A 25,797-nucleotide genomic window follows, 5' to 3' on the forward strand; every position below is an offset into this window, starting at 1 on the left:
AATATTTTCAGATGGAGACTACTGGAGCTACTGTACCTCAGCTGACAAAACAAGGAAAAAATACATTGCCCTGCACTCAGTGCACATGAAAGACGATCATCAGATAGACCAGAGTGAGAAGAATTCCAGAAACAGCAAGATATTAAAGAGATGTATTGATGTATTAAGTATAATATCATTTATCATGCTAAACTACTAGAGATGTGCTTTTAAAAACTGCAGTTTGAAGGTCACAGTCAAATGTAACATATCTACTAAACCACATAAGTATCTAACTGCGTTTAGGTGATTTTTTACGTGGACTAGAAAATAAGACACACATTATTGTAACTGTTCCAAGTAGCAGTTTTTGAGAACTAATTGTCAGAGGCTTCCATATAAATAAGAGTGGACTATACATTGTAAGTGGATCAATTCATGTCATTAACAACCTGAAGCTTCTGGATTTAGTCTTGCAGTGTTCAGTGGATTTACGTGCCAGACATAAATAACAATGATTTATTGAAACCTGGTTATCTCTAGTAAAGATGGAATCCTTACAGCTACTGAATATTTTATTGTTTATAATAATGGGTTCACTGCCTGTCAGTCATTTTTTCCCAACTGCTTGGATCTGTTCATTATTCAGAAAAAGAATTAAATAATGGTAAGGCTCTGAAAAGAATTCTTCATAGCAAAGAAATTCTTTATTGAGGGCCAGTTTATGATCTCAGTTTCACTGGTATAAATCCCAAGTAACTGAACTGAAGTGAATGGATTTCAGAGTAACAGCCGTGTTAGTCTGTATTCGCAAAAAGAAAAGGAGTACTTGTGGCACCTTAGAGACTAACCAATTTATTTGAGCATGAGCTTTCGTGAGCTACAGCTCACTTCATCGGATGCATACCGTGGAAACTGCAGCAGACTTTATATATACACAGAGAATATGAAACAATACCTCCTCCCACCCCACTGTCCTGCTGGTAATAGCTTATCTAAAGTGATCATCAGGTTAGGCCATTTCCAGCACAAATCCAGGTTTTCTCACCCTCCACCCCCCGACACAAATTCACTCTCCTGCTGGTGATAGCCCATCCAAAGTGACAACTCTTTACACAATGTGCATGATAATCAAGTTAGGCCATTTCCTGCACAAATCCAGGTTCTCTCACTCCCTCACCCCCCTCCAAAAACCCACGCCCATACACACACAAACTCACTCTCCTGCTGGTAATAGCTCATCCAAACTGACCACTCTCCAAGTTTAAATCCAAGTTAAACCAGAACATCTGGGGGGGGGGGGGTAGGAAAAAACAAGAGGAAATAGGCTACCTTGCATAATGACTTAGCCACTCCCAGTCTCTATTTAAGCCTAAATTAATAGTATCCAATTTGCAAATGAATTCCAATTCAGCAGTTTCTCGCTGGAGTCTGGATTTGAAGTTTTTTTGTTTTAAGATAGCGACCTTCATGTCTGTGATTGCGTGACCAGAGAGATTGAAGTGTTCTCCGACTGGTTTATGAATGTTATAATTCTTGACATCTGATTTGTGTCCATTTATTCTTTTACGTAGAGACTGTCCAGTTTGACCAATGTACATGGCAGAGGGGCATTGCTGGCACATGATGGCATATATCACATTGGTGGATGTGCAGGTGAACGAGCCTCTGATTGTGTGGCTGATGTTATTAGGCCCTGTGATGGTGTCCCCTGAATAGATATGTGGGCACAATTGGCAACGGGCTTTGTTGCAAGGATAAGTTCCTGGGTTAGTGGTTCTGTTGTGTGGTATGTGGTTGTTGGTGAGTATTTGCTTCAGGTTGCGGGGCTGTCTGTAGGCAAGGACTGGCCTGTCTCCCAAGATTTGTGAGAGTGTTGGGTCATCCTTTAGGATAGGTTGTAGATCCTTAATAATGCGTTGGAGGGGTTTTAGTTGGGGGCTGAAGGTGACGGCTAGTGGCGTTCTGTTATTTTCTTTGTTAGGCCTGTCCTGTAGTAGGTAACTTCTGGGAACTCTTCTGGCTCTATCAATCTGTTTCTTTACTTCTGCAGGTGGGTATTGTAGTTGTAAGAAAGCTTGACAGAGATCTTGTAGGTGTTTGTCTCTGTCTGAGGGGTTGGAGCAAATGCGGTTGTATCGCAGAGCTTGGCTGTAGACGATGGATCGTGTGGTGTGGTCAGGGTGAAAGCTGGAGGCATGCAGGTAGGAATAGCGGTCAGTAGGTTTCCGGTATAGGGTGGTGTTTATGTGACCATTGTTTATTAGCACTGTAGTGTCCAGGAAGTGGATCTCTTGTGTGGACTGGACCAGGCTGAGGTTGGTGGTGGGATGGAAATTGTTGAAATCATGGTGGAATTCCTCAAGGGCTTCTTTTCCATGGGTCCAGATGATGAAGATGTCATCAATATAGCGCAAGTAGAGTAGGGGCTTTAGGGGACGAGAGCTGAGGAAGCGTTGTTCTAAATCAGCCATAAAAATGTTGGCATACTGTGGGGCCATGCGGGTACCCATAGCAGTGAATGGAATTACTTTGAAGTGAATGGAGTTACTTAGGATATATACCAGAATAAAAATATGAGCATAATTTGCTCCTAAATTAGAAACACCAAGTCACAAAGGGGTTTGGGTAGAATACAGATAAGGTGGTGCCCCTTGACCCTAGATATTTTTTCCTAATGGAGGACTGCTTTTCAGTATGAAATTATGTGATGTTTAAAATTAAGCTGTTAATGTAACTTTCTTTTTAATATATATATATAGGTTGTATAAAGTGTCCTTGAATAGTGCCTTGCAGATATTTTGGCAGCAGTTTAAGTAGTGCATGGGGAGCCACTATATTATTCTAAACAAGTAATATTTGATTGTAATTTCTACAAAAATGACATAATGGGATCTGTGTTTGTTGCTCTGTCCTACTTCCTGATCCATTGTGATCAGTTTCCCAGTATAAAGCTGGTTTTTCTGTCAGTCCCTGCAACCTCAGCCTGGAACGGAAAAGTCTAGCTAGGCAAAGATTACCAAGAACAGCTTCTGCATCAGAAACTATTTAACAACTTGGCTGATAACATGTGATCGGGGGGGAATCCATCTACCTGCACAACCTCACTGAAGCCATGCACACTGACCACAGACCAACCCCTATGGGGGATCCACAGAAAAATTAATGCTAAGGCTACCTTAAATTCTCTGGAATCCTCTCCACATCATCAGTACCCTTTGGGAGAGGGAGGATTACTAGGGAAGCCATCGCAAATCTGTATGAAAGGAGCCAGAGGGATGCAGGTGAGTAAGCAAAGGGACTCTGAAGGGATGGAGCTGTGCCTCCAGAGGATGTGTAGACTGAGAATACTGAATCGCTTGCTCATTCCACAGGAAACAAAACCTGCTCCCAATAGACTAATCCAATAACCTGTGCATGGGGAATCTCAGAAGAGGAAGGATCCAAATAGACTTGTAACACCATGAAATTGATCCACCTGCTAAAAGCACTCATGAGTGTAGGACAGAAGGGGGCTTTTTTTTAAAACACCTACAAAAGTGACAATCACAGGGGTTTTGTACAACAACTAGAGTGTTACTTGGCTTCCATGACTTAACTTGTGTTTTTGCACATTTTGGATTCCTCAGAGTTGACAAAATGATGCTCAGAATTAAAGAGCTCACAAGCTTGTTTAGTAATTCTATTTCCCACTACTATTTTAAAACTTCCTTTACAATCAGTGCACAGGAGATTTAATCTGAAGGACATTTTCTGCCAAGAAGAGAAGAGGTTTTTATGCTGTTTTGACTCTTGTATGTGCAGAACACAAAACTCTGATGTCTTTATATTGTTCTCATGCTCTTTTAGGTTTGTTTCATTGTAGTTGGATCTTTAAATTGTTCTTTAAGATCAGTACAATAATAATGCATCAGATCTAGAACTAAATGGCCAAAATAATGACACAATGAAGTTGGTGTTTCTTTCTGAGGTTTTATCTTATTTATACATGATACTCAATCGTTCTTAATGGCATTAGAGATCTTGATGAATGGCTTGCACAAATATAAGATAATTGTAGGCTGCATTTGTGAAGAATACAAAAGAAAAGAAAATCCCAGTAGCTATGTAGAGTCACCTTATAATAAGAATTCCGGTAGTTCGGTGTGTTTCACTATAAAAGACAAACTTGTGTCTTTCAGAGTATTTCCCTGAAGATGTGCACATAACTATTCATTGTTAACTCTGTAGCTTCCTCAACCTGCCCCTCTCCTCAGTACTTTCAAAGGACACAAACAGCACAGGAACATCAGTGAATGTGACAAATCATTGTAAGTCTGTGGAGGACAGAGATAGGGTTTTTTGCCTACGATAACTATCCATCCCAATCCCCTCAAAGAGGGATGCACATCATAGGTAATAAAATAATACTAATCTTATATTTTGTATATCACCTTTCATCCCATAGGAACTCAACGTGCTTTGCAGACTTAAACTAGCAGTCAAAATGTATACAGAGAATGCCACTGAAATACAACCATATTCTGGCATATAAAATGGCAACAGGTTAACACTTTACAAAAATACTAAAGTACAATTTGTAGCAAGAAAGGGAAACTGCAGGGGGAATTCTAGGCAGGCAGAATGCAATTAGAGGTGGAATCTCAACTAGCCCTCATGGTTAAAACCCATATTCTTCTGGAAATCCCTTGGGATCTGTAACGACCATAAGTGTTTGGGACTTCATACACACAGAGAGATACATAGATTAATGACTCTAAAAGCCTTCATGCTTCTGCTCTCGTAGATATTTAGGGCTCAGTGATGTCTCTCCTGACGGTCAGTTGCACTGGGGAGGGAGGAGTGGTGTGGTCATATCTGGAAGTAGTCAAATACTGCAAACACTTTCCATGAATACTTGGGTGGTGCCTCTGTCAAATTTTCTGTGGGGGGCCCTTTCTATTAATTTTCTGTGAATATTCATGTGAGAAAATTTTTGGTCACTGACAAAGGAAGCCTCACAAATACCCATGTGAATGGTGACTTGCAATGGTATTTCTTGGTATCCTGAAGTGTGTGTTGAAATGGAAAAAGGGGAAGGAAAAGAAATGCAGATGAAGAGAAGCAGCACTGAGGATGTGGGGTTGTGCCTGTAGGGCAGCAGCAGTGGTGTCCCTAGCCTGGTAGCAGCAGGGTGCAGGGACACATCTGGTAATTTGGCTGAATGCCTGGAGTACAAGTACGTACTGTATTCGGGTAGGAAATGAGCCTCATGGGACGCAGGCTTCCAGAATTGCCTGGAACAGTGGAATCTACAGATGCTTGCCACTTGGCAGCCAGAGTAATCATTACAAAGAGCCACTAGGCCCCAGGCAACAGCATCAGTGGGGGAGAAAGGGAAAGGAAGAGTAACAGCAACCAGGAGCACCTCAAGAGGAAGTTGGGGGAACAGCAGCAGGCAGATGTGGTGGAGAAGCAGGATAAAGGCCTCCCCCGTTGCATCTGATGCCAACATTTACCAGGTGCTCTCATAAACTACTAGGATTTAAAGAGCTGTTGTTCAATTTCATTTCTAGCTGCACTGGTTGTTGTACTTGTAGATTAGATTGTAAATTCTGAATTACATTGTAAGCTCCTTAGAGCGGTGACTGTTTCTGCCAATGTGTCCGTGCAGCGTCTGAATGGGGACTACGAACACTACAACTATAACAGTATCGGCAAAAACCATTCCAAGTCATTCGGAAGCAGTTAGTTTGTAGAGACCCAAAAATGCCTCTTCTGGGTCTGGGCAGTATAGCAGGAAACACTAGCTGGCCCTCCAGACTAGGGCACTGATAGACACTTTATACCTAGTCAATCCCTGCACAGATTCAGTGCGACCCCAGCACACCCACATGGGACAGGTATAATTTTACCTCTCAGTTTTGAATGGAAAAAGTATATTTGCAGTTTTACACTTTACCTAGCTCCTTTACTTAAAAAGGGATTTTCCTAGCCCATCATTAAGGCTGCAAGTCTGTCATGGAGATCACGAAGTCATGGATTCTGTGACTTTCTGGGACCTGCGTGACTTCTGCAGCAGCCACTGCAGCTGACCCCAGGGCCGCCTAAGCAGCTATGGCAGCCCCGGGCCAGCCGCACCAGCCCCAGGCAGCTGGTCCCAGGGTCCACCGGAGAAGCAGCGGTACTGGGTGTGGCCCCAGAGCAGTGGTCCCAGGGGCCACCCTACTCTCACTGAGCAGCAGTACCCCAGACCATTCCCCCCCCCCCCCGACCCAGAGCAGCAGTGGTGTCCCAGAGCAGCAACAGCACCCCGGGGGCTCCCAGAGCACCTAAGATTTAGTCATGGGGATTTATCGTACAAGTCATGGACAGGTCACAGGCTGTGAATTTTTGTTCATTGCCCATGACCTGTCCATGACTTTTACTAAAAATACCCATGACTAAATCTTAGCCTTACCCAGCGTCAAACCAGTACATACAATTCACAACATTCTAAAGTACTTAAAACTTTCTACTGAATGAAGGGAAACAGTAGTACAAATTTTAAATGGATTAATTCTAAGTCAATGTGAGTAAATATAAGGTGTTGCAGAATAATAGAAAGCAGAATTTTGTAGACAATCATAAAATCATGGTGTCACAATACCTGGAGTGGCTCATGACTGAGAGTGCTAACCTCAGGGCAGACTGTCCCAAAGCTAGGGCACAAACCTCAAACTGGTTGCATGCTCTATAATTAGATTTTACCAACCCAGTAACAAATGTGAATTCTTGGATCACTGTAATAGTCTTATCATGGAGTCACAGACAGTCCCCTTGGGCTCTCCAGTCTATCTTGCCACATAGGCAAGCTGGACTTAGTGATAATTGGTCACTTACAAACACACAAACACAGTATTCAGGTTGCTCCCAGTCCCAAGAGATCAGTGACTTACCCCAGATCAATTTGCACTTTAGATCTCACACCAAAGACAAATGCTTGTAGCCAATCCTGTAATAAACTAACTAAAGGTTTATTAATTAGGAACAAGAAATGAGAGTTAGTTACAGGTTAAAGCAAGCAAGCATATATATACACACAAGTGAGTTTCAGTCTGTGATTCAAAAGGTGACAGAGTTGTAGTACTCTGTCAATTCAAAATGTCTTTCAGGGCTAACCCATGCCAAGAAGCAAGGGGATCGCTTTGCTTATGTTTAGGAATCTTTGCCCCTCAGACTCCAGACAGCAGAGTTACAGCTGCTCCTTGTCAGGGATTTTTATCCCCTCCACCCCAAAGTTCAAGCAGATGGGATGAGTTCATACATAGGTCTCTCCTTTCTGCAGGGAGTTAGTAATGCAGTCAACAGAGCCTCTGTCCTCTGATGCTACGCAATACCTCATTGGCCTTCAGTGGGCCATCTTGTATGCAGGATGAGCACTGTCCCTTAATTAATGTTTCTTCTCTTGTTTGGGGAGTTACACAATTACAGAGGTTTACAATGCAAACACTCAGTATAATTTTATACAATGGGCTACAGAGGTTATAAGTGGGATCAATACATGCAGCATCCTACAAGTATTTTATAAGGTTTAAATATTATACACATTCTTAGCATTATCAACATAGATATTAGAGTTGATAACACACGTAAGCAAGACTGGTTTCCAGCTATGCATTTGTAAATGTTCAGTGAAGTCCAGGGCCTTGGCATGAGCTGGCAGCTGTTCTGCCAGCATCATATAAGGTTTATCAGCAAATAGGCCTGAATACATTTACAAACTACATTTGCAATAGAAACCTTGCTATTTCCTTGATCTACCAACAGCATAAACTGTGACTGATAATATCTAATGTCACTAAGATCTCAGTGTTATAAGGGAGATGTCAGCTATTTTTAGAGAATTCAGACATATCAAAGTAATGACACTCCTCCAAAAAATATTAAATACATCCACGTTTAAAGCATTCTCTCAAAAGACATTGTACTGGGGATTATAGTGTTGAAGATTTAGCTCTAGGCTAATAGTTTTGGTATACGCCCACAATCCATCCTCTCCTGGGTGTAGCACTTCAGCTCTTATTCATAGTTACATAAATCACAGAGAGTATAAATGCATTACAAGTTAAGAGAGGGAAATAACATCATCTTCTAGCAGACACTTGGAACAAAGGCATTTCAAATATGTGCTCAAATGCCTAGCAATTGTTAGTGGAGGCTAAAATAGGTAGACATTTTTAATAAAACAGCGAATGGTGAATTAATGATCTGTCAGTCTATGTATTTATAGCACCTCACAACCTTTAATGTATTTTATCCTCACACCATCCCTGTGAGGTTAGGAACGTGCTAATATTGCCCCATCTTACAAATGGATAACTGAGGGGCCCAAGGCAAAGAGAGCAGAGAATTGAACTCAGATCTTCAAGTCCCAGACTAGTGCCATAACCACTGGACTATCCTTCTGCTCTGATCAGAAAAGATGTTGGTGTGAGAGCTCTGGAGGATCATGTGCTTCCCATCTTCTAGAGAGATAAAGCAGTGGCCAGAGCATGACAAGCTTCCCCTAGTGTCCACCAATGAGTATCATCTCTTTTATGAAAGAACCAGGTCTAGGGATAAAAGGGGACTTAAGTCTCCACGCCCACTCTATTCTTGATCTATCTGCTGAGACTGCCAGGAAGGGTAAACGTGATTTATTTAGGGGAGGGCAAATTCTCCATATGATTTACTTGTACATATATTACATAGACTAATCTTTTTAATATATGTGTTTCGTATCAAAATGTCCCAGGCTGCCCTTTTCCAAACCAGATGAAAAAAATTAAAGAGAGAGAGAAAAAACAACAGAGACTATGGAATCTGAGGGTTGGAAGGGACCTCAGGAGGTCATCTAGTCCAACCCCCTGCTCAAAGCAGGACCAATCCCCAATTTTTGCTTCAGATCCCTAAATCACCCTCTCAAGGATTGAACTCACAACCCTGGGTTTAACAGGCCAATGCTCACACCACTGAGCTATCCCTCCTCCAAGATCAAACAAGCACAAGTACACTACATAGCTACTGACTCTGTTTAACAGCAATAGAAGTTTTCCAATATGTGGCATGAGACACTATGCCACATGGTACACACGAAAAACATGGCAGCTAGACACTCCCTCTAAATAAACTGCCTTGGTAATAGTGTCTGAGGCCAGCCATAAAGCACACGCATGACTTTAAACAGGTGGCTCAGGGTGTGAGGTCATCTCCTAGTGGATGTACTAATAAGCATCAGATTCAAATAAATTTGTTTTGACAAAGAATCAGCAGTTTTTGAGTACCTGGCATGACCAACACCTAAGGAATTATTCAAATGAGAGGCACTGTATAGCTGAGGCCTTAAAAACCAACCAATAATATTTTCATCATAATCATAGGGAGAGTAAATAATTGCAACGCTTCAGATAAGATTGTTTCTAAAGTTCGTTTGGCCCAAGGAGATCATTAAGGGAAAGCTGCAGCGGTCAAAGATGAGAAAGAACATGCTCTGATGTAATTTGACATTGAACAAGCGTTGACAGATTAAAGTCCACAGATATTTCTGACAGGTAACAGCTCCCTCAGGATGGTGGATACACCTGAAAGTGGGTGACTGACAGATTGTATAAAATTCACCACCTTGTCCACATTTTATGATTACAAATCAGTTTTTGTTGACAGAGCTCATTTTTCACTCCAGCATCTTGGTCTCCAAGCCTGTGCCAAACTGTTCTAACTTCATCAGTGCAGTCGGGAATCCATTTCACAAAATTGCCTTTTGCTGAAGAGAGAGAGTACCAAAGCAATGTAATTCTGCAAAACATTAAAGGAAAGGAAGGAGAGAAGCAATCTAGAGAAACTAGTGCAGATGGCTCTCAATTTTCTAATAAAACATCCCCCGTATCATGGTCATGGAAGATGAAAATTATTTTGCTCCTGTGATCATAAACTTGATTTCTGGCTGCGAGCAGCTATGACAATAAGGTTACATAAGAAACTGCTGAGTTATATATTACTGACAGTATTTGGTGGAAATGGAAACGAGTGACATGTAGATTGGTAAAATCACTGAAAATAAAAACCCTGATTCAGCAAGACTTTAAGAAGACTACTCATGTGCTTAAAGTTAGGCAAATGTTAAAGGCCTTGCTGAATTGGGGCCAAAATCTAGAAGAGGGGAAAAGATGCAGATTTTAAAGTGTCATCATAAAACAACCAGTGTTTTCATATATTTGCGAAATAACTCAGTAGTATATTTTTAAAATATACCCGCCAGTCAGATGGTGGTACTGAAGAAAGAATCATATATATATTCTATTCACAAATTATTCACAAATAATTTCTATTCACAAATTTAATCCCCCCCTCACCCACCCTCCCTCACCATCACCACAACCACCAAAGATGCTTCTTCACAGTAACTGTAGCTGCCAGGAAAAAATTTGCAGGAGTAGGCAATAATTCCCTTTTCAAAAAAGTGGTTTAGTTTATTTTACTTTTAAGCATATTCTGGAGCCCGCTGCTGCATCATGCTCACAGGTATACTACTGGGTTCCCCCATGCCTTGTTTGCTTAGTTAAGCAGAGAACTGCATAAATGCCAGATCTGCCACAGCTGTGTTTGCTGGACTGGAACATTGCTCTTTGTCTACTGAAGATAAGAGCTCGCAACAGTCAAGCCATGTTTGCACATCACGGGCTCAAAATATGATTTTAATAATTATCCTGAATCAACTAAAATAGTGGCTCAAAGCCTCTGAATAGCCATGTATTTAAAAGATACCCTTAATTTAGTGCATTTTCAGTTTGCTTCATCAATTCTGGCATATGTGTTCCAGCAATTTAACAAATACACTTTTCTTCTTCAGCGACAAAGCACAAGCTGTAAATTGTCCCATACTCAGATTCCTTTCAAAGCTCAGACAAAGGACCATGCTTGCTCTGCTCTTATTAGGTCCACATAAATCAAAACCCGGTAAAGGGCATGACTGGTAATCTGAGAAAACAGCCTACACTAACTATACAATTGGATCACTGTGTGCGTCTCACCTTTCATATTAGCCACAGACAAAATTGCCAAAGCAGTTCAGAGAAGAGCCAGGACACTGCATGAATTTGTAAACTCAATAACCCTGTTAATCTATAATTTAACCGTCCAGCATTGAAAGGCATTGACTGGATTTCTCTCTCCCCTCTCCTTGTTTTACAGCCAACACCTTTCTACAGTGGTCAGCAATTATGACCTGCACTGACCCTTCAGTGCATGATGATCACACTTAAGCCATGTCTCCTTAGACATGCCCCAGGCCCACACTACCATTTTTTATTCTACACTGTTGAAGGCAAGAAAGAGGGAGCACTAAGGGCTTATGACTTATGTATATCCAGTGCAAAGGAACTGGCCTAGGGAGAGATCCTCAGCTGGTATAGATTGTCATTGCTCCACTGCAGTCCTGCCCCCTACTGCTTGTCTTCATTTTTGCTGGTATTTAATCTCCACCCACACTGATGCTGGTGTGAAGCAACTTGTCATCCCGACTCACTATGCACAGCAGGATCAAGGCCTCTGTGATGCTTATAAAAGTTTTAAAGGAAAACATAGTTTCAAATTATGAATGAAGCTTGACACATTTTTAAAGGACAGGTTCTATATTCACAAGATTTAGCTATATTTTGCAGCTCTGCCAGTCCGTATGTTAACATTTGTAAAATGCATAGAAATCCTCAGATGTAACGTAATAGAAAAGGACATTTTACAATTAAATTAAAACCAATTTTATACATGCTCACACTTCAAACACTGTTTTTATCTAGATTTATTCGAAGGTAACAGTCAGTCAATTAACTGTTGAAAGACAGCACAATATGGAAAAGGGAACCGACAAAAGCATGTTAAGGTATATCTACACTGCAATAAAACATTTGCTGCTAACCCGTGTCAGCTGACTCAGGCTCGCAGAGCTCAAGGTGTACGGCTATCCAACAGCAGGGTCACATCCAGGCTTTGGTTTGAGACCGGATGTCTACACTGAACTTCTATAGCTTCGCAGCCTGTGACAGATGACAGGCCAGCCACAGGTGTTTTATTGCAGGGTAGACATACGCTGTGTGTTTAACCCCAAAATGCTTGTCTGTGGAATCACTCTATTTATTTTAAACCAGAATTGAAACGCTTTATTTTATCTTGCAACTAAGGGCTTGTAGGTATTGTGCAAAAAATATATATTTTTTTGTTGATTGTATGAGGTCTTCTGATGTGCACCCTTTATAAACTTGAAAAATAAGCAACATTTTTATTTTGGCCACATATAAATGTGGAATTTAAAAGATGACATTAGATTTACCATTAATTGTGAATGATCACAAGGATGTTGTGACAAGTACTGGTGTGCAAAAATAACCTGCTCACATGAAGATTGCCGTATTTTTATAAAGCATTATAATTAATGAGTTTTAAAAAGGCAACAACTGAACTCATCAGGATTCAAGTACACCAGTGCCTATGAAAAGAGATTTAAAAAATGCTGAAAGATTTAAAAGAAAAAAAATTAGACAACTTGTCTATTATATAAACAGTTACAAGCTGAATAATGCATCACTTATCATCACAATGAATACTCGTAAGGGGACATTATTGACTTTTCTCCCCTTCTTCTGAATACTGGCAAATAAACTTATTTTCAGACAAGAACACTTCTGATACATTTATACATTACTGTATGTGGGCTGATGTTTTCTGGGTCCAAATAACTTAATAATTGCAGGAAAGATAACTCAACCAGAACCAGAAATGCTTGTTTTTGGCAGCTCACAACCCTCACCTTTTTGGTAAGTGGGACGAAGACCGGGTTTAAAAACAAAAAAAGATTCCTGAAGAGCATGGCTTTGTGAGGCTGCACATTTGGCCTAATGCTACCTCTGCTGTCTCCTCTCCCATATACTTCCCCAGGAATCCTTTCAAGCTGAACACACTAGAAGCAGGACATTTCACTGTGATATTCTACAAGGTTTTCTGAGAGTGATAAACTAGCCAGGAGGGGTTTGATTTATATTTATTTATAGTGCCCCACTTCATGCAGATTTTTTCTTCTGTACTGCTGATAAATCAAGTTAATGATTTGCCTACACCTGCCATCTCAGAACCTCATTTGCCATTAGAAGTATATTAACTATTTATGTCCCTAATACCATATTATGTACAAGAAACTGACACAATGACAGATTTTAAACATACAAAGCATAAATACTCTCTGGAACAGATTGCTCTATTGATGCAAAATCACAACAGGGGGCATTGAAATAGGAGGAAAGTGGCCTTACAATCACAGTGTAGCAATCTGTCATTTCAATGTTTTCTCTCCTAGACTGGCCTAATCATATTCTGGAAAGCAGAGACCAGCATACAACAGAGCACAACAAAGATGGAAAAAAATTAGTGAAAAATTAATTTTATTCATAAGAGAAAAATCAAAATACAGACAAATTGTCATGGAAGTACACAATATAGTCCCAGAATATATATGTGAAAAATTCCACACTTCTGCTTTTATTTGAGTAGTCAAATCTAAAATGAGGAAAAGTAGGATGGGGCCTAACCTAATTGCTGAGTGGTCTTAACCCCCACTGATATCCCATATCTCACAGGAGATGCTCAGCATTTTGCAGTATGTGTTAGAACAATATTATTGGCAAACATGTAAAGGAAGTGCTGACTTCTCCTGGAATCTCAGTGTTTTAAAAGAAGCTCTTTGTAACAAGAATCTCTCCCTCTAAACCCATTCCTCTTAAAGAGTTGTCCTTTGACAAGCTCACAGCTTTCTTATTTCTTAATTGTTTGCATTGTAGTTGTTGCTGTGTTGGTCCCAGGATATTAAAGAGAGACACGGTGGGTGAGGTAAGCTCAAAAGCTGTCTCTTTCAGCAACAGAAGTTGGCCCAATAAAAGATATTACCTCACCCATCTTGTCTCTCTTATTTCTTAATTGTTTAAGAAAAAAAAACAGCCTGTACAAACAGAATTTCTTCCACTATTTTCAGTAGAAATGCTTCTCCCAGGCAACTTCAGGACATAAGAACAGTGAGACTGGATCACACCCAGGGTCCAGCTAATCCAGTATTCTGTCTCCAAAAGTGGACAGCACCAGATGCTTCAGAGGAAGGCACAAAACAGAATAGACAAAAGTGGGCTAATCTGCATCCTATATTTGGTCTCCTCGTAATCCTGATACTTAGAGATTAGTTTAAAACCTGAATCATGGTGTTTAATAACTCTAACCAAAATGTATGGTAGCATAAACTAGTATAACTCTGGATCATCTAGTTATCCATATAAATGCATGACCCATTTTTGATACTAAATTTTTGGCCCCAATGGTATTCTGTGCCAATCTTGAGGACACATAAGAAAATAGATTAAGGTTACAAAATAGGCAGGGTTCTGAATGTGTGTTAATACAGGGCTCAGATATACAATACAAAAGGGATCCGCAATATTAATTTTCTCATACAGTTCAGCCATATCCTTATTTTAGGCATACTACAGGGTGGCTGCTGAATTATGGTAGTAGTGATGCTTATGCAGAGATGAATAGCTCATCTTTCCCTCCGCTGCCCACACATATATACAAATCTGCTATGACACTCTCTCTGCACAATGGAGACCAAAGTGATTACTGACAACTAAAGAATGAGAGGTCCACTCCAAAAATGGAAACAGTGCAAGATTATTTGTTCCACATGGAATGCATTTGGTGGTATCAGTCCAATTACAAGTAGATAAGTGTCTACAACACAGAAACTGCCACCAACTCCAATCAGCACTAACTCGCTTGTCAACTTTTGTTGACAGTCTCATAAGAGAAAGTACTGAATGGGCCATAAAGACTGAACTACTCCATAGATATGGTCCCTCCAAGCCAGGATTGAGGCACCTAGGAAAGTCTAGAAAGGGCTGCGTGGGGAAGTTTATGTTGTAACAACCTGAGATGCACGTGCTTTGCAAACAGAGGATTTCTGTCTCCAGGATTCTCAATTTAGCAACTTCTATGAGGCCTATATCCAGACACCCTTCTTTTTGTAGTTGCAAGATCATTTCTTTTAAGTAATCATAAAACTTTTTGTTTGTGAACTTTAACCAATGCATTATCAATTTAATTCAGTTTTACATAGGGTGCAGGCATGTAAATACCACTTTTTCTCTTGATTAGGGAGTAGGATTTAATATGGAAATAATGTATATTCTACATACATAAGGTTGCTGGAAAACAACAGTTTACATATTACAGTTCTAGTTGTTTGATTACCTCTGCCAACTCAAAAAAGTGAGAAAAGTGGTAAAAGTTGCATATATATTTCTTAGTTGGAATTCACTATATTAAATATTTTATACCCTCTCCTGGCTACCAGTTCTTCATTTTCCACATAAAATACATAAGTTACTATCAGCCACTGCTCCATCTAGATAATTGATTTCTTCTCCCCTGATGATTAAGAGGTCATCATTAAGGTCACCCCAGCAGTCAGACATAAGTCACTCTCAGAACTCCAGTCTTGTAATGTATGCCTGTCTGAACCAACTTTCTCTGTCATTGGCTTTACTCTTTCAAAATAAAAAATCCAACAAATATCAAAGCTAAAATAATAATTAAATATTATCTTCACGTTTTGTACCCTCAGTGACTTTTGCTGGAAAGTCACCCTAATGAAAACGATCCTTATATTTCTGTATTTTATTTGAAGGTTAACTTGAGAACAATTTTCAGTTAGCATGTCTGGATTCTTCACATCTTCAAAAAGGCAACCTGTAAAAGAGAACAAAACAAAAAACAATTGTTAGCTTCAGCATGGCGAGAAAAAGCATAAAGGATTCCTGCCATTCAAAGAAACGTTGCACTTATCACTTCACAGAAAAGTGCATTTACCCAAAGCTGTGCAGTACTTTTCCCAAAGAAGTGATTGTTAAATGCTGAAGATAGTTTTAATATGTTTATTCTACTTTTCTGTTTATGCCCTTAATGTTCTCAAACTCACTTTTCAATGCTTGCTGCTGAATTAAATCAACTGTAGGATTTTTCACAGTTGCAACAAGGATTAGCAAGATTCTCTGGTCTGTATTTCTGTGAGGGAAAGTCATGTATACATGTTTTTGTCCTTTCTAAATAACAAAAGTAAAAGGTGTTCATCTTTTCTAATTTAAGAAGACATCTGACAGTATTCTGAAACTGGTTTCGATTTTAATCCCTGATATACTCCCCATTTTGCCCAAAATATTAGCTTGTTTTAAGAACGTTGTCTCTATCTGCTATGAAATCCTGACCTCAGAGTTAATGGAAAAACTCATTCTGATTTCAAAGTGAATAAGAAATAGTCCAAGACACATCTGTGATGCTGCATAAAAAGGAAGATAACTAATTACACTAATACAGTCACCACTGTTATAAAGTTGCAATAAATCTTGTACAAGTATGACATGTAAGGTATCAATAGAAAAGTTATAGACTGCTAAGTATTATTATCCTGTTTAAATCCATGTATCATCTTTGTATATGAAGTTATGAATATTGGCTAAGACTTTGTATCTCAAACATGTTGTTTTCTTGGGTGGCACCCCAAGACAGATTTGCATCTAGACAAGGCAGCCTGCTTGATGGCCCATTAAGGACAATCAGCTCACCCAGTGTGCCCCTCCTGAAGACGTTTTAGAACGCATTGAGGCAATGGCTACCCCGTGATTCAGCAAGGCACATAAGGACATGTGATTTAAGACTCCATCTTTTGCCAGTAACTTTCCATACACTTGGGCTAAAAGTATAAAAGGAGACTGTGACATCTCTTCTTTGTCTTCAATTCTGCCCCATATCTTTGGAGATGATTTCTAACAAAAGGAAGCTTTGGATAATGGACTGATGACACCCAATCTATTTGAGTGAACCAGAGAGAATTACTATAAGATAGCAGATTTAACATCACTGCTATTATCCTGACCTGCAAACTCTGAAATAACTGTAACGTACACGTTTCCTTTAACCAATTAATAACTCTTATTTTCTTTTTGTATTAATAAACCTTTAGTTTTTAGTTACTAAAGGATTGGCTACATGCGTGGTATTCGGTAAAATCTATCTATCTATAAGTATATATATTGACCTGGGGGAGTGGCTGATCCTTGGGATTAGAAGAATCTTATATACGATGAATCTGTTTTTCAGTAACCTCTCATCATAAAGATCAGATGTCTGGGTGGTGATACGGGCTGGGCTACGTAAGGGGACTGTATTTTGGCTTCTTGTTACCCAGTGTGGTGATGCAGGAGCTCACTTTTGTTACTGGTGTGGTGAACTCTAATGTTAGAATGACCACCAGTTTTAGGGGCCACACACCACGCGCACCGCATCATTTTTTTTTTTTTTACAGAAAAATCCTGGAAGGAGGAAAACTACATGACAAACACTGCATGGAAAATGATCCACCTTCTTCCCTTTGGTGTGCAGGGCTAATGGCAATATAGAAGGGACAGGGAGTGTGACCTGCCAAATACAAAAAGCCCAAGGATTTGTGGGAGTAAATGGGCCGATCCTATTGGCTATTAGTTCATCTCCATGAAGTGGCTTTCCCTCCATGTTCTTTTCAGCCTTCCTCAGAACTGGCAACCTATACTAGAACACATTTAGGATGTGACTTTAAACAACTGGGAACAAATTATGAGCAAAGTGGACCTCCAGAGTAAGCAAAACAGCTAACTATTAAACTGGGGAAGCTTAATACTATGCTGATCAAAAAGGTAGTTCAGAAAACGCATTAAAGCCACTATGGAAAGATGAAAAAGCCAATAGGGCATTTAGCGTATTTAAAAATTTAGCGTATTTAAAAATAGGGCATTTAGCCAATAGGGCATTTAGCGAAAACACCCAGTGAACAGAACTGATGCCTCATAAAAACACAGCAAGAAGAAGAGCCATTAGATACATGCTGACCTTTTTCCTCCATGCTCCTTGCAACTCCAGTGGATCAACTACACAAGCAATTACAGCTCTAGTAAAGCTCAATATCATCTTGGGTTTGTAAACTATTAGACTACATGTATGTGGATGTCATGCTGATCTTTAATCCCCAGACTGTTTGATACTGTATTTAAAGAATGTACTAATAAATATGATGAACTGGCAGGGATTGAATATAGAGCTGCACGGAATAAAAGATTTCTTTCTGATCAGATGGCCAAAGGAATACTCAAAAGACACTCAAATGTTTGCTTTGAATTGAGAAATATATGCCAGGAGCCAGTTATTCATGGAGATGTTGCCTGGACAAGATGCAGATGGTTTGCTCCTCCTACTTCCTAGTCTAGCTTGATCTTATGAGAGTGCAAACTGAGCACAAATGTTGTGATGAATCAGATAGGATTGCCTACATGCAGAAGTTGTTTCGCTTTAACTTTACAGTTGTAGTTAAATGAGAAAGAACTTAAGTACATTTCCCCCTGTGAAGTGATAATGAATAGGGGTTGTATTGGAATGCTGTGTATTTTACTGGTATGAAACATATAGGTATTAGAAATCCTGTGTCCCTAACCTTTAAAAGCACACACTCCCCTTTATTTACGCAGCATTCTCTCACTTCGGAGGGAGTAAAAAGTAGGAGTAGTTTGAAAGTTTGTGATCCCCATGATTATATACTGAAACTCAGCTTTTGACTGAGTTGTTTTTGTGTTTTGATGAAATAAGCATGTAGCTTAATCTCTGCTTCCTAAAGCTGATTGCCTCAAAGAAAGAACCACTTGTCCTTTTCTTAGCAAAGAGGAGAATTCTCTCCAACTCCATCTTCTTTATCTCCCTTAATTCAGACAACCCTTTTGCCTCCACTGCTTGTAACTTTGGCATCATTTTTCACCTTTTAACTTTTCTCTTACTCCTGTATCTACTGTCAGCTCCACAGAATTGCCTACGTACTCTGAACACACAGATCTTGTGTTTTGTTTGAATACATTGCTCATCTAGCTTGAGCCTTGCCTCTGCTCATCTAACACCAGACATCCTCTCTATCTGTTCTGTCCAGAATGGTAATACTGTGCAAAGAGATTTCTCTCCAGCGGCTTCTGCCTTCTGGAACAGCCTTCTTTTATCTCTCTGGCTCACTGAGTCTCCATTGCTTTTCAAACTTCTCCTACAAATAACGGCTTTTCTCCCTCACCTATTCCTCGTAATTTTTTTGTCGGATCTATGACCAAATCCTTAATTTATTCATTATGGAATGCCTTTACAACACTGTGTTCTGGTGTTCTTACTAGACACTCTGTTGTATTCTTTAACTCTGTGAAACACTTCGCGATTACAGCTTGTATGAAAAACACGTGCCAAATAAAATGTTATCAGAAAGTTTCAAGAAGGTCTAAAATTAAACTGCATGGACATCTATTTCTTCCTGAGCAAACCAGTATTGCTAACACTGTCTTTAACTATATGTACATCTAAAAAACATCTATTAGCACCCAATTGTTATAATTTTTTTAAAAGTACGAACAACATTAAAGGTCTAACAATTACCCCTGTCATTCCCAACTAACACCCAATCTCTTATAAAAATTAAAGCAAAAGTTTCAAAAACTTGACAAAACAATTTGTCTGGCACTAGGGTTACCATACATCCAGGTTTTCCCAGACATTACTTTTTTTTTTTTTTTTTTTTGTTGAGGCTCCGTCCTCTGTCCGGACAAATTTATCAAACAACAGGAAACGTCCACAATTTTTGCAGAGCAGACGCTGCAACTCCGAAAGAGTCGCGACTGGTCCACTTCCTGATTGGTCGACAGCTGCTGGATCCTGCCCACCCAGGCTCCATTCCCAGCCCTGGGGAGGGGGTCCCACAGGAAGGCACTGACTGACTGCTGTCGCTGCATTCCAGATTTGCATCTGCCGGCATGATAGAGAGTGATACTGCCCCCAACTTCAAGTGAGTACCCCTGCTGCAGGTACCTCCTCCAGCTTCCCCAACTGTACCCTCCCTCCAGATCCCCCACCCCAGAAGTGTTCTCTTTTTGGGAACCTGAAATATGGTAAACCTATCTTGCGTTGTACGCTGAATTTGGTTACAGTTCTGGCAGACCACAGGAGGAATCAAGTCCCAGGGGTGTAAGATCTCTAGTGCAGATAGAGATATTAACCTCAGGAACCAATAGTGAGATCAGCCCAGTGGCTCATAACTGCAAGGGAACATGGAGAAAGGGCTTTGTACTTCATGACTAACCATGTTGAGCTGTGCCCAGAAATAAAGAGGATGCCAAAGCAGGTCATAAAACACTGGTACTATGGGCTCATAGCTATTTGTCCCACTGAGTGATGAGTGTTGGGCTTTTTCAGTGCTAAGCTCAAATAGAGAACATTGCAGTAATGTGGCCTGGGGGTTACAAAGGCAATAATTGCTGTGATGAGGTCTGCATTTCAGAAAGAAATGGTCACAAACAATAGGACTTCAATGAAAAGGCACTACCTGCCACCAAGATTGGAACAACAGCATCAGTCGATGGAATATGATCATGAAATTGCAACCAGATTGCTGGCGGTCTGGCACATAGAACTAACATAAGTGGACTTACTATCCAGTTAATTTCTTCCTACCTATCACCATCATTTCCCCATTTTATCTGGATTCATCTTAACCCAGTTTATTCCAATCCATCTGTCACAGTCGCTGGAAGAGTAAAAAAAAAATGGCAGCTTCCAGTTGTGATGACAATCATAGAATCATAGAATATCAGGGTTGGAAGGGACCTCAGGAGGTCATCTAGTCCAACCCCCTGCTCAAAAGCAGGACCCATCCCCAATTAAATCATCCCAGCCAGGGCTTTGTCAAACCTGACCTTAAAAACTTCTAAGGAAGGAGATTCCACCACCTCCCTAGGCAACGCATTCCAGTGTTTCACCACCCTCCTAGTGAAAAAGTTTTTCCTAATATCCAACCTAAACCTCCCCCACTGCAACTTGAGACCATTACTCCTTGTCCTGTCCTCTTCCACCACTGAGAATAGTCTAGAACCATCCTCTCTGGAACTACCTCTCAGGTAGTTGAAAGCAGCTATCAAATCCCCCCTCATTCTTCTCTTCCGCAGACTAAACAATCCCAGTTCCCTCAGCCTCTCCTCATAAGTCATGTGTTCCAGACCCCTAATCATTTTTGTTGCCCTTCGCTGGACTCTCTCCAATTTATCCACATCCTTCTTGTAGTGTGGGGCCCAAAACTGGACACAGTACTCCAGATGAGACCTCACCAATGTCGAATAGAGGGGGACGATCACGTCCCTCGATCTGCTCGCTATGCCCCAACTTATACATCCCAAAATGCCATTGGCCTTCTTGGCAACAAGGGCACACTGCTGACTCATATCCAGCTTCTCGTCCACTGTCACCCCTAGGTCCGCAGGACTGCTGCCTAGCCATTCGGTCCCTAGTCTGTAGCTGTGCATTGGGTTCTTCCGTCCTAAGTGCAGGACCCTGCTCTTATCCTTATTGAACCTCATCAGATTTCTTTTGGCCCAATCCTCTAATTTGTCTAGGTCCCTCTGTATCCTATCCCTGCCCTCCAGCGTATCTACCACTCCTCCCAGGTTAGTATCATCCGCAAATTTGCTGAGAGTGCAATCCACACCATCCTCCAGATCATTTATGAAGATATTGAACAAAACCGGCCCCAGGACCGACCCCTGGGGCACTCCACTTGACACCGGCTGCCAACTAGACATGGAGCCATTGATCACTACCCGTTGAGCCCGACAATCTAGCCAACTTTCTATCCACCTTATAGTGCATTCATCCAGCCCATACTTCTTTAACTTGCTGACAAGAATACTGTGGGAGACCATGTCAAAAGCTTTGCTAAAGTCAAGATACAATACATCCACTGCTTTCCCTTCATCCACAGAACCAGTAATCTCATCATAGAAGGTGATTAGATTAGTCAGGCATGACCTTCCCTTGGTGAATCCATGCTGACTGTTCCTGATCACTTTCCTCTCATGTAAGTGCTTCAGGATTGATTCTTTGAGGACCTGCTCCATGATTTTTGAGATGAGATTTTTGAGATCATGAGACACTGACTCTTGGTAGATACAAAATAAGCCACCTTTCTTAACTTTCTGAGAATTTGTGTCAACATTTCTGCCATTTTACCATTTACAATAAATACAAGCTGGTGTGATTTGTCTTTTGCGTGTACGTATGTACTTACGTATATGGCTGTGCTGCGCTGCATATGCATCTATAAAAAATCTGAAAATGGAGCGTTTGTATTCATTCAGGTTTCAGAGTAACAGCCGTGTTAGTCTGTATTTGCAAAAAGAAAAGGAGTACTTGTGGCACTTAGAGACTAACCAATTTATTTAAGCATAAGCTTTCGTGAGCTACAGCTCACTTCATCGGATGCATCAAGTGAGCTGTACCTCACGAAAGCTTATGCTCAAATAAATTGGTTAGTCTCTAAGGTGCCACAAGTACTCCTTTTCTTTTTGTATTCATTCATTATCTGAAGTTGTTACCAGCTTTTTGTATTGTGAAAACTAGCAAGACGGAATGCTGAGACTTTACTCAATATTGTGAAATAGAATAAAATTATAATATTTTGAAACAAATAGTAGATTAAAGCAATTTTTCTTGGCACAAGTAAAGATACATAGAATACAAAATCAGCATTTAAAAGTTGGCTAATATAAACCAGAGAGTGGTCAGTTTGGACGAGCTATTACCAGCAGGAGAGTGAGTCTGTGTGTGTATGGGGGTGGGTTTTTGGAGGGGGGTGAGGGAGTGAGAGAACCTGGATTTGTGCAGGAAATGGCCTAACTTCATTATCATGCACATTGTGTAAAGAGTTGTCACTTTGGATGGGCTATCACCAGCAGGAGAGTGAATTTGTGTGGGGGGGTGGAGGGTGAGAAAACCTGGATTTGTGCTGGAAATGGCCTAACCTGACGATTACTTTAGATAAGCTATTACCAGCAGGACAGTGGGGTGGGAGGAGGTATTGTTTCATATTCTCTGTGTATATATAAAGTCTGCTGCAGTTTCCACGGTATGTATCTGATGAAGTGAGCTGTAGCTCACGAAAGCTCATGCTAAAATAAATTGGTTAGTCTCTAAGGTGCCACAAGTACTCCTTTTCTTTTTGCGAATACAGACTAACACGGCTGTTACTCTGAAATAAACCAGATTGAGTTTCTTGAAAAGGACTCAGTACACTGTACTATCTGCAACAACAAAAAAATTCTCGTGCAAACTGTTCAGAAAACTAATTATCTTGACAACTTAGTTTGTAGATCACAGTTGTTTTGTATGGTACTTCTCTTTCATAGCATTCTTCTTAGCGTATGTGCAACATGCCTCAGGTGGCATGTGACCAGGATTCATTACTGAATTTTGTCCACTGGTGGGATTAGCAGCTTCCCCGGCCCGGCCTGGGTACTGACAGGGACTGTGTGAAATACCATGTTTGCAGGCTTTGGCAAGATTATCTGTGGTGATCCCTGATGAGGCTAATAGTCTGTGTGGCTCAGAAAGGCAAAAGGATGATAGATGGGGCAAAAACTCCCACAAACCCACAGATCTCTAGTCAAAGAGTTAGAAGAAAACTGCAACATTAACTTTTTTGATACTTTAACCCTGCTAAGGTGCATGAGTACATCTACAATGTGATACAGACATATAAGATACAATACCTCCTGTCATTGAACAAATAGAGGTTGGATATTATTAGTTTTTTCCAGCTTACTATTATTGCATTTTATAGGCTTTCCCTTGAACCAACAGAATTTAATAAATTTTAATCTTTAATTTGTATGTATTCTATATAACGTATTGTATTTAAAATATTGTCGGTAATTGTTAGCTATTTTTATGATTTCCCGGTGTTATTATTCTTTTGTTGTTGGAGACATCAAATATTCTGATGATCTACTGTGGGTTTTTTTCATTCAGTTTGGTAATATTGTAAATGCAGTCATAAAGCATTCTTTTGTAAATTTTACTTTTTATTACACAGCAGGGAAATATAACCGTACAAAAAACACACCCTCTACAGGGAAGTATTTAAATGCATATAATCTTCTCCAAGGAATAAAATGGTCAAATTAAATAAACACATCAACTGTAACGATATTACCGGTACTACGTACTGAAAGATAGAAGGATCCTGCATTGATACAAGAGAAAAATCTATCTCAAGTTTTGTATTGAAATAATTGTTGCTTCTGACCTTCCCTTTTTCTGCTAGATCTCTAGAGTGAACTCATGGCCCCACTGAAGTCAGTAGGAGTTTTGCATTTAACTTCAATGGAACCAGGTTTTCACCACTAGTCTGGTTGTCTGTGACTTTTCCATTAAGATTATTGATTACGTTGCTGTCTCTGTTCATATGGATAGCTAAATCAGGAGCAAAGGTGGAAGGTATACTGGGTTTCCTGGCCATTTGAGAGTGGGAGTCAGTAGTTTAGAGGATTAATATCTTCCATTGTTAGTATTTTCCAGGCTTTGTGGAAATCCTAGAACTGTTGAAAGTTTTTCCAACAGAACAAGTTTTTTTTAATTGGAAAATGCTGGTTTGACAGAATCGAAATGTTCCATGGGAGCATGTCGATAGGATGAAACTTTTGAAAGAAACCCATTATGCAGACAGCTTTCCTTGGGCAGTCGTCTTCTTGGGCAACCAGGTTGGTGGTGGTCCAGCTATCTGCCTGGAATATTTAAAAAATTTCTATTCCATTGACAAATTTGCATTTTCAACTTTTTATTCTGATGCAAAACTTTTTTTAATGCAAAGTTTTCCACAGGACAAAAATTTCAGTTTCTGCACAGCTCTCCCATGTAATAAAGCCCATAGACATGTGGAGCTTTCCAATGTGGTCCTATTGTAATGGTTGCAGACAGCAAGTGGATACTGAGCAGCTGAAATGTTGGCAGATTTTTCCATTATAGCCAAGAAGTGTCATAGTCTTGGCTTATTCGTTGTCTATATTCAGGTTATGATTGATGCAAATCCTTTACAATTTTAAGACAAATCCCCTAGATGTGTCTGAAGACACCAAGTATTCTGCATCGTCTTAATTAAGGCCTAAATCCTATCTGATTCATCACAACATTTGTGCTCAGTTTGCACTGGCATAAGATCAAGGTAGACCAGGAAGTGGGAGGAGCAAACCATCTAAATCTTGTCCAGGAAACATCTCCATGAATAACTGGCTCCTGGCATATACTCTCAATTTATGTTCTGGAAATACATTTGCAAAAACAAAATGAAAATAACTTTGAAGGAATATTATTTAACTGCTAAACCTCAACATATGCCCACCTCATTCTGTCTCCAGTGAATGCAGGGCCCAATAAAAAGGCAGCTGCCTTTATCAGACTAAAGTGCTAGTAGGCAGTTATTTATTACCTCAGTATCTATGAAACTCCTTCCTTGGGGTCTGTACCTTGGCACCGGGGGAAGGCTTGTGTGTTTCAGTGACCCAGAAAACTATGCTACGGAAGTTTTAACTCTTCACAGGACCACCCAAGACGGACAGGTCAAAGGGTAGGGACCAGTGGAAAAGCAGTCCATGATCATCCAGGAAGGGGTTGAGCAATAGCAGCCAACCTATCCTTGTAAAAAAGATGAGTTATAGAAACACAGCGTAGCAGCCATTCTGGCAAACAACATGACAGACAGGGATGACAAAGCCTTGCTCATGCCCTAAGCAACATCTGATGGCTTGGGAAAGATTCAGATCTGTGAAACTGCTTTTTGGAAGTGCACAGACATTTCTAGATTTGAATGTTAACCATTTGAAAGGAGAGGGGCATATTTAGTACTAGGACAGT

General features: G+C 40.3%; 1 protein-coding gene across 1 annotated transcript in view; it reads right to left on the minus strand.

The window, feature by feature from the left end:
- Positions 1 to 13,392: 13,392 nt before the first annotated feature.
- UBE3D (ubiquitin protein ligase E3D) overlaps positions 13,393 to 25,797 on the minus strand; it is a 110,965-nt gene continuing 98,560 nt past the window's right edge. The window contains exon 10 of the mRNA XM_077812756.1: positions 13,393 to 15,759. Coding sequence (XP_077668882.1) covers positions 15,739 to 15,759 — 21 coding nt within the window. The 3' untranslated portion in view covers positions 13,393 to 15,738. The remainder of the gene's footprint in view (positions 15,760 to 25,797) is intronic.

The sequence above is a fragment of the Eretmochelys imbricata genome, chromosome 3 (genome assembly GCF_965152235.1).
Source record: "Eretmochelys imbricata isolate rEreImb1 chromosome 3, rEreImb1.hap1, whole genome shotgun sequence".
In the NCBI taxonomy this organism is placed as follows: domain Eukaryota; kingdom Metazoa; phylum Chordata; order Testudines; family Cheloniidae; genus Eretmochelys; species Eretmochelys imbricata.